This window comes from Sinocyclocheilus anshuiensis, unplaced genomic scaffold, assembly GCF_001515605.1.
Source record: "Sinocyclocheilus anshuiensis isolate Anshui unplaced genomic scaffold, SAMN03320099.WGS_v1.1 scaffold117, whole genome shotgun sequence".
NCBI lineage: Eukaryota > Metazoa > Chordata > Actinopteri > Cypriniformes > Cyprinidae > Sinocyclocheilus > Sinocyclocheilus anshuiensis.
In genome coordinates this window covers 342,977-353,250 of record NW_015536624.1, presented here as the reverse complement: position 1 = coordinate 353,250, position 10,274 = coordinate 342,977, and the positions used below count along the sequence as shown (strand labels likewise).

General features: G+C 32.7%; 1 protein-coding gene across 1 annotated transcript; it reads right to left on the bottom strand.

The window, feature by feature from the left end:
- Positions 1-290: 290 nt before the first annotated feature.
- LOC107704047 (beta-crystallin B3-like) lies at positions 291-7,718 on the bottom strand. Its single transcript, XM_016506887.1, has 6 exons — positions 7,579-7,718; positions 6,106-6,188; positions 4,747-4,865; positions 2,967-3,099; positions 2,740-2,882; positions 291-595 (listed from the first exon to the last, which is right to left on the bottom strand). Exons 2-6 carry the CDS (start codon positions 6,178-6,180, stop codon positions 379-381), a joined length of 687 nt encoding a protein of 228 aa, XP_016362373.1. The 5' UTR covers positions 6,181-6,188; positions 7,579-7,718; the 3' UTR covers positions 291-378.
- Between the last annotated feature and the right edge of the window lie 2,556 nt (positions 7,719-10,274).

The window sequence follows — 10,274 nt, the reverse complement described above, 5'->3', positions numbered from 1 at the left end:
CCATTTAACAGGTTTTTACTGTAGCATTTTTACAGTCTTTTACTGTTAAATTCACGGTCATTTTTTACAGTGTGGAGTAATGATGCTGAAAATTCAGCTGCGCATCACAGGAATAAATATTCAAATAGAAAACAGTTCTTTTGAATTGTAATAATATTTAACATTATCACTGATTTTACTGTATTTTTTTTTTACTGTATCAGATTAGTGCAGCATTTTCATCTTCAAACTTGTGTTATTTTCAGCATTGTATCAGTCTAACAGAAATCAAATGAGACACGAGCCAAAGGTCAGAGATCAAAGCATGGGGCCGAGGCCTTTATTTCCAATGATAGACACACAAGAGGCAAGGCAGTCACTTTTGCTTTCGAGCTTTCTTCATGCTCCTCTGAGCAGGTGCAGGGCAGAGGGAGCCGGGTCGGGGTCGGGGACGGGGACGGTGAAGCAGCCCCGTTTGTGCCACTGCATGTCACGCACACGCCGGATGGACTGCAGCTGTGGTTCTGTGGCTCCCCAGTCGTTCCAGTGTTTGTATTCGCCATGTTCAAACACGAACTGATACCCACGGTAGCCAGGGTACATGTAGCCCACCCACCTGAGGAAAGAGATTGGAGTGCGGAAACAATGTCAGAAAACATTAAATACATTTTTTAGGATATCTACACTCTTAAAAATAAAGGTTCCGCAGCGATGCCATAGAGGCACCATTTCTGGTTCCCCAAAGAACCTTTCTTAAAAGAACCACTTTTGTTTCTAAGTCTGAAGAATCTTTAAAGAATGTTTTGTGCAATGGAAAGGTTCCATGGATCTTAAAGGTTCTTCATGGATGCATCAATGTCAATAAAGAACCATTTTTTGGCTCCCCAAAGAACATTTCAGTGATCAGTTCTTAAAAGAAGCATTGTTTTTCTTAGTGTGAAGAACTTTTTTTTGTAAGCTAAAGAACTTTTGTCCATTATAAAGAACCTTTTGTGCAATGGAAAGATTCCATGGATGTGAAAGGTTCTTCATGGAACCAAAACGACAATAAAATAACCTTTGTTTTTAAGAGTGTGTTTAAAATTGATGAACTTTTAAATAAGAAATGAATTTAAGATATCTCTACATGAATAAAAATGAAAATGGAAGACACTAATTGTTTGTAGATTTACTTGCTGTATTAAAAGTCAGCATGAAATGGCATTGCAGTCCAGTTTACTTTTGTCACGTGAAACAAACTATTTAACAAGAAAAAAAAATAAACATGAAGATGATAGAAACTGATTGCTTTGTAGGTTTACTTTCCATACTAAAAGTCAACATGAAACAGCATTCGAATCCAATCCAATTTACTTTTGTCATGTAAAAAAGAATATTTAACAAGAAAAAAAAAACACCAAAATGGAGTCAGATTTGAGTTTGTTTTGGATTGACACTTTTTCTAATGCTCTTTTTTTAAAAAAAATTTTAAATCGTCCTTTATTTGTTATTATTGATGTTACCTTTATTAAATGTATACTTACTCATTATGTTTTGTTAATATTTTTAATTATATTTTATTGCTATATTTTCTTTTCATATATGTGACCCTGGACCACAAAACCAGTCATAAGGGTCAATTTTTTTAAATTGAGATTTATACATCATCTGAAAGCTAAATAAATAATCTTTCCATTGATGTATGGTTTGTTAGGATACGACAATATCTGGCCGAGATACAACTATTTGAAAATCTGGAATCTGAGGGTGCAAAAAAATCTAAATATCAAGAAAATCACCTTTAAAGTTGTCCAAATTAAGTTCTTAGCAATGCATATTACTACTCAAAAATGAAGTTGATATATTTACGGTAGGAAATTTGCAAAATATCTTCATGGAACATGATCTTTACTTAATATCCTAATGATTTTTGGCATAAAAGAAAAATTGATAATTTTGACCCATACAATGTATTTTTGGCTATTGCTACAAATATACCCCAGCGACTTAAGACTGCTTTTGTGCTCCAGGGTCACATATTTTCTTCCATTTTATATTCTATATTCTTATAGAATATAAAGAATTGAAATTCTTTTATTTTATATTATATTTTATTTTAGTTAAAGGTTTACTAAATTTGATATTTTTGTCATTTTCACTTTTTTATTTAAAATATGTCTATACAGTTATTTTTTTAATTAAAGTTTTAGATTTTACTTTTGGTTATTTTACTTCAATCTAAACTAAACACAAATGAGAAATGTTGCCTTGGAAAATAGCTGAAATAAAATACATAATACATTTTTGTTCTATGTACTGTATATTCTGTTTTATTTAAGTTAATGTTTATGTTATTTTAAGTATTTTGTTAGTGGTTATAGTTTTAATGTGAGTTAAACCAGTAGAGCATGGTGCCAAGAACAGCAAAGTCATGGGTTTGTTTTTCAGAGGGGAAAAAAAAAAAGATAAAATGTAAAGCGTAAATGCATACACTCTAAAAAGTGCTGGGTTAAATATAACCCAGCACTGGGTTAAAAAAGGGACAAACCCAGCTATTGGGTTGTTTTGACCCAGCGGTTGGGTTCAAAACAACCCAACCACTGGGTCAAAACAACCCAATTGCTGGGTTTGTCCCTATTTTACCCAGCACTGGGTTGAATTTAACCCAGCATTTTGTAGAGTGTATGGACTGAAACAAAGACCAAGACCATCTTGAAAAATCAAGGTTCGTGAGTTAATGGTCTTTGGACAACAGCAGCATGAAAGCGATCTCAAACTCACGTTCCGTTGACAGCTTTGGCACTGGCCACATGGTCCTGGAAGCCGTGAACCCACAAGCTGGGAATGTCATCATCCACGATTTCCATCTTTCTCCCGGCAAAGCTGCAGTTCTCGAACAGATGTAGTTTGTGGTCGGCGCTGTCCTAGTAATGGAGCGTAAACACTAGACTCAATGGGCCGTGACAGAAGAGCAGATCTTTAAGCAGGTGTGAGGGGTGAACTCTCACCACTCTCAGAGGTCTCATGGACAGGAGGCAGTAGCTGCTCTGGCTGTTGGTCCAGGAGGACCAGCGAGGATATTCTCCCTTCTCCAAAACAAACTGCTCTCCCAGAAAGCCCTTCTGCTCAAAGGCGACCCATCTAGAACAAGATCATTAAGATCAGGATGGATTAATGGATGATTCCTTTTGATTAAAGCAGGGAATTTACAAACATTTTTTTGTCATCTGAACCCCTTTGAACGTACCCTAGTAAAAAAGAAATATATTTTAAATACATTTATTTCTTACTAAGTATACAGTAGTTCAAATCTATTAACATATTTACTGACATATTGCTCGAGACTTACTAACTTAAAAAATTCTAATTAAACTTTATTTGGAGTGCTACTTGTTCACAATGCACATTTCTTAATATTAAGCATAAAACGTGTTTTAATGTCTCTATTGATAAGGATTGTATGGGCTTTGAATATTATTGGTCTTTAAATGCAAGATATTTAAAGTCTACCTAAAGTATACTTGCAATAGTTGCACTTTAGCACAAAGAAAATATTCTTTCATATATATTTAGTTGAACTTCAGCACTACTTCTGCACAATTAAAGTGCATTCAGCACAAAATGAGTCGTTCCAAGTTAGCAGACTTTAAGTAGTATTCCAGTTCAGTATACGAAAAGTACAACTGCAGGAGATTTTTATTAAGTACATAAATATGTAAATGTATTTGTAGTATACTTAGCAAAAATAAATGTATATTTAAAAAAATATATATTTTATTTTAATAAATGTATATTTATTTTTCACTAGGCTAAATGTGATTTTAAGTTAATATTTCAACAATACATTTGCATGTTGACGGGTCTCTGGTGTTGTTTATTAGTCACATGACATGAAGGTAAACCAGTGTTATTTTAGTTTCATGTATATACTAGTAGTTTTGTTAGCATTTTGAGGTATATTTTATATGTATATTTTTATATTCAATTTTGCTGTTTTTATTTGTTTTTTTTATATCTTTTATTAAGTTTTAGTTTATTTAGTTAGTTTATTTAGTTAACTTAGTTATTTTAGTACTTAGTAAATGAAAATGATCATTTTTTTACTTGCCAACTAGCTGAAATGAAATAAAGTTAACGAAAAGGTTTAATTATTTTTTCAATATTTAATTTTGTTTCAGTTAATGTTTATTTTATTTCAAGTAAGTTGTATTGTTAATTCCGGATAATAACACTGAGATAAACAAATAAAATATTAAAAATATAATATAACATTAACAGAACTATATCTAAATTACATTACATTCAGAAACTGGCTCTAATTTATGTTTTATAAACTGTATAGGTAGATTAATAAATCACAATTTATTTTGTGCTTGCAGAGGTTTTAAGAACTGGATGTTCTAAACAAATATTATAGAGGGGAAAAAATATATAATTTAATCTTTACATCTTTATTGTATTTTTGCATTTTTTTCAGTTAGATTGTTTTAATATAGTATTAATAATTATATTATATTATATTATTAGCAATTTTAAGAAAGGTCTAGTTGAGAAACACTGATATACAGTAAGTAGTCCATTGAGTTGTATGTTATAATTTTTTGAAGTCATATGCTATCATTTGTGTACAAAACTTACTGAAAACCTTCTCCTATTCTCCTTCTCCTTTCTCCTAAATCTAATTTGCATATATTCAAACTTTTGCTTTCAAGAACAGTCTGAACATTCTTCATTGCTCCTTTTGTGGTTGTAGATAATGTGGTTTGACAGTAGAGAGCATGTACTCACGGGCAAGACTCAACTATGATTGATCCAACTTTTTCCAAGTTCTTCTCAATCAAGTCCTTGCATTCTGCTGACAGCTCGACCTTTTTTCCACGGAAGTTCTCGAATTCAAACAGTGAGGCCTGTTAAGATGATTCAACATATTTTAAGTCGTAAACTGTTTGGGTTTCATCCATGAAAGACGAGCAGAATTTCTGTGCAAGTCATTTGTAAAATCATTCATGTAGATTGCCACATTCATTTTAATGAAGAACTTCATTCTGCTCTTGTTTCCCCTAGACAGCAATGACATTAAATGAAGAACAAATGGAGATATTTGCTGTTCAGAATTTTCTCCTCAAGAAGTAACCTCACATGTGTCTCCTCTATTAAGTAAGAAGAGATTTCAACAATGTCTCAAACCTGTCAATATCAGAGTCTCAGTATAAAAGGAGTAGTTCACGATTAATTGAAAATGTATTCACCCTCAGGCCATCCAAGATGTAGATGAGTTTGTTTCTTCATCAGAACAGATTTGGAGAAATGTAGCATTCCATCACTTGCTCACCAATGGATGCTCTGCAGTGAATGGGTGCCGTCAGAATGAGAGTCCAAACAGTTGATGAAAAACTGTAATCCACAAGTACACAATACAACCAACGTCACAATAATCCACAAGTAATCCTCACCACTCCAGTCTATTAACATCATGTGAAGAGGAAAACTCTGTTTATAAGACAAATACATGTCCATAATCCATAATAACAGTGCTTGATATGAGCAGATTTCTCTCCTGATTCAGACCAGATGACTTTTTCACTGGAGAAAGTATAATTACGAATAGAGGACTCATATTTTTACAATGGTTTGAAATGAAAAACATCACAATGATGGATTTGTTTCTTACAAACACGCAGCTTTTCACTTCACAAGATGTTAATTGAGTGATGTGGATTATTGTGATGTTTTTATCAGCTGTTTGGACTCTCATTCTGACGGCACCCATTCACTGCAGAGCATCCATTGGTGAGCAAGTGATGGAATGCTACATTTCTCCAAATCTGTTCTGATGAAGAAACATCTTGGATGGCCTGAGGGTGAGTAAGTTTTCAGCAACTTTTAAATTTTTTGCTAAACTATTCCTTGAACTCAAATATTTCTCATCAAATTTGTTCAAATTCAAATGACATTTATTCTCCACATTCATCTATAGCTCAGTACTCTTACCGTGTGTCAGCTATTGGCTCGTTGTGTCTTTTAACGCAAGTTGTAGTTGATACTTGAAACACTAAAAAAAATTAATTCAGTCTCATGAGCTATAAAAGTGTTTCCTCTGGGCTTTTTGACTGTGTAAAATAACTGTATAAATGAGTGCCTTTGGACCTTGTAAACCGCTCCTGCTCCTCCTTGGCTCTTCCCAGCGACTTGCTGATCTGGTACTCCCTGCTGATCTGACATCTCTCCACCTGTCAAACACACAAACACACATCAGAGATGAGAAAAAGCGATTCTGAATAGGGTCACACACCAGCCATTGCTGCGTGAGTGCTAAAAACATGAGAAGAGTAAATAACTTCAATTAAATGGTAAACCAAAAGAAAATAGGAGATTTAATCTAAAGTGAATGGCCACAAAACACATTTGGACGCTTATAAATACATGAATGTTATTGCGTTAGATAACAAAATATTAAAAAAGAGGCATTTATTTTAAAGAAAGATGCATAATTATGCAATACTATATTACATAATATATGCATATAACTGATATGCATTTTTTTTTTTTTTTACAAAACACAACTTGCCTTTCCCCAAAATTAAACAGATAAACATATTCCTTAAGCAGCAATTCATACAACTGAAGTATAAAAATAAACATTATTTCAATGACTGAACAGCATTTAAACAAGCTTATAATGTTCATTATTGTAACATCATATATATTGTGTGTGTAAAAAATGTTCTTGGTAGTATACGGGAAAAACAAAACAAAACAAAAAGCAATGACTAAAAAAACTTCCGAAGGGACACAATTAAAAATAGTTTATTATGCTCATCATCGCATATATATTGCGTTTTTCAAAAATGTTTTTGATAGGATGGCCACAAAACAAAACAAAACAAAACAAAACAAAACAAAACAAAACAAAACAAAACAAAACAAAACAAAACAAAACAAAACAAAACAAAACAAAACAAAACAAAACAAAACAAAACAAAACAAAACAAAACAAAACAAAACAAAACAAAACAAAACAAAACAAAACAAAACAAAACAAAACAAAACAAAGCAAAGCAAAGCAAAGCAAAACAAAGCAAAACAAAGAACAACACAAAACAAAACACTGACTGAAAAACATTCAAAAGGGACACAATTAAACTCGGCTTATTGTGCTCATTATTGTAACATATGTATTGTGTTTGTAAAAATGTTTTCGGTAGGACGGACAAAACAAAAAACAAAACAGACAATATCAAAACAAGTGGCTTTTCTTTTCAAGAAAGATGCATTTAGTGTAATGCAGAAAAAAAAGAAAGAAAATAAAAGTGGTTTGTTAAAGGCTTTAAACTCTAAAACAATAGATCTTGTCATGACAATGAAGAAAAAAACATTTTGTAAACTTTCTTGTTTTAGCAATAAAAGTTTGGATCAAATAGTTTAGTCTTGGTCAAGGAAAAATCTCTCTAAAAATGACTTTCTTTCTCTTTTATAGCAATTTCTCTATTTCAACTTCACTACATTAGGTCTCCAATTAATCTTAAAATAGATTTCTATGACAATGATATTTAGTTTCTTTCTTCTGCCAGCACACATGTGAAAAGTAAGAGTTCAGATGAAGGCTGAATGCATCTTTACCTGTTTCTCTCGTCCTTCACCTTCAGCAGTTCTCACCCCTCCACTCTCTCTCAGCGTGTGTGTGTATGAGTGTGTGTGTGTGTAAGGAGTGTGCGTGGAGGTGAGGGTGTGCTGGGCGAGTGGAGGGGACCTGGGGGGTATTTATGGTTTAATTCCGTCCACAGCAGCAGAAATGGGTTGGGCGTCGATTGCTGTTGATGCAGCAAGACTGTCGTTCGCATTTGTGTCCGTCAGACTGCCTCTCAATAGGCCGTGAGTTGGCAGGAGTTGCCCGTAGCCACCAGCCTGCTCTGCTGCCAGCGTGGGTACAGCGGGCACCGACAGGATGCGAGCCAAGAGGATTCAGACGGGATCAGCTGCTGTCATCACAACCCTGTTCACTATCCCCTCTCTCTCTCTCTCTCTCTGAGCCCAAACCCATGCCACAGATTTGGACCATTCATCCTCATTTGATGGATTCTCAAAATTAGTGATCGTTTTCTATAATTGTTTGGCCAAGAAAAACATGCATGTAAGAAAAAAAATACATGTAAAGAAAATAAATACAAATAAGCTTAATTTTGGTTTAAAATGTAGTTAAATGTAACTTAAATTGCACTTTAAAAAGACTTGGTGGATGCAATTTAATGGCTTAATTAAAATGTAGGTAAATGTAACAATATGTATATCCCACTACCCACTATATATATTAAATTAAATTCAAACTGCATTTACAAAAGACTAGAGATGCACCTTAAAAAATGATTATTATTTCATAAAAAAATAATAAAATAAATAAACACTGAAGTCACGTTCGAAATGGACTAATAAACTAAAAATGGCTTAATTCTGGTATAAAATGCAGTTAAAAGTAACAATGAATTAATATGCATATTTTTTTAAATTAATTTTAAATTGCATTTACAAAAGACAAGGTATGCACCTTAAAAAAAAGGAAATCAATAAAAAAAAAACATTGAAATCATGTTTGAAATTGACATTTGGTATAAATGTAGTTAAATGTAACAATAAATTAATATGTATATTTTTCAAAATTCGTCTTAAATTTCTAAAAGCCTTGGGGTGCAACTTAAAAAAATAAAGAAAATCAATTATTCAATAACAAAAACATTTAAACATTAAACATTTAAATCACTTGACAAATGTAACATATATTTTAAATGATTAAAAAATGACATTTTAAATTGATAAGGGATTCTATTTTTAAGTGGCACTCCCAGTATACTTAATAATAATGGTTCAGATTGGTTAGAAAAGCAAGCCAGTGCTGTAATTCAACCTGACAAATTAGGTTTTACCTACAAAAGTATTTTTTTATGGCTTAGATCAAGTAAAAGTTGCTTGAGGTAAGAATGGCAGGTCACCAATTTTTTTGAGCAAAATCTTATTATATTCTGCTGTTGTATTGGAAAATGCTCACTTTAACTGTACACTCTAAAAAATGCTGGGTTAAATATAACCCAGCGCTGGGTTAAAAAGGGACAAACCCAGCTATTGGGTTGTTTTGACCCAGCTATTGGGTTGTTTTCAAAACATTTAGTAAATAAAAATGAATATCAATGAAGCGTACAGATAATAAAAGAACAATATAATAACACCATCTAACACTCCTGGTACTTGCATTTAAATTAAAGTTTGTGCCAAAACACTGTTGAAGGAGATTTTAATTTATGGTTCTTGCAATGTACATTAAAATGATAAAGTGTTTATTAGACACCTTACTGCAACGTACTGAGCAAGTGTCTAAGACCTACATTTGTAATTCAGAAATGGACACATTTCCCACAATATATTATCCAGAGTGAGTGAAAATACATTAAATAAACAGAGGAATAAACAACAGTCCATTGGACTTCCCACTTTACCTTTATCCTTTCCAAACACAAACCTCACTTTCTTTAACTGACCTACTGGTAATCAAAAAGGAAATCAATAATTATTTTATAAAAATAAAAAAAACATTCTTTTGAAACTGACAAATAAATAAAAAATGGCTTAATTTTGGTATAAAATATATTAAATGTAACAAATTAATATGTATATATTTTTAAATTCAACTTCAATGGTATTTTAGAAAGACTTTGGGTGAAAGGAAATTAATTATCAAAAAACATTTGAAAATGCCTTAATCTAGGTTTAAAATGTAGTTAAATGTAATGTTACATATCCTCTTAAAAGGACTGTTTTCATAGCTCTGTCTTTGTCTCTGCTGATACCTTCTGATATCTCAGTCCTACCACACATAAGAAAGTAATACATACAAAAACAAACTTGCTTCCCATTTAGAAAAAATATTTAATCAAAATGATTGTAATTCATCATTCATATTTTATAAAACACAACTCCCGTTTCCCAACATTAAACAGGTAAACATTTTCCTCAAGCAACAATTTACACAGCTGAAGTCTAAAAATAAACGACTGGAGAAAAAAAAAACATTTCAAAAGAGCACAATTAAACACAACTTATTATTATAAGTCTGATTTGTGTTTGTAAAAGTGTTCTTGGCAGGACTGTAAAGCAGGGGTGCCCAAACTCGGTCCTGGAGGGCCGATGTCCTGCAGAGTTTAGATCCAACCCCAATTAGGCACACCTGAACCAGCTAATCAAGCTCTTACTAGGCATACTCGGCAGGTGTGTTGAGGCAAGTTGGAGCTAAACTCTGCAGGACACCGGCCCTCCAGGACCGAGTTTGG

Coding starts and splice junctions, on each gene's coding strand:
- LOC107704047 (XM_016506887.1), bottom strand. CDS start 6,180: ATGTCAGATCAGCAGGGAGTACCAGATCAGCAAGTCGCTGGGAAGAGC. Junction 4,866..6,105: donor GAGCAGGAGCGGTTTACAAG/GTCCAAAGGCAC, acceptor TCATCTTAACAG/GCCTCACTGTTTGAATTCGA. Junction 3,100..4,746: donor ATCATAGTTGAGTCTTGCCC/GTGAGTACATGC, acceptor ATCTTGTTCTAG/ATGGGTCGCCTTTGAGCAGA.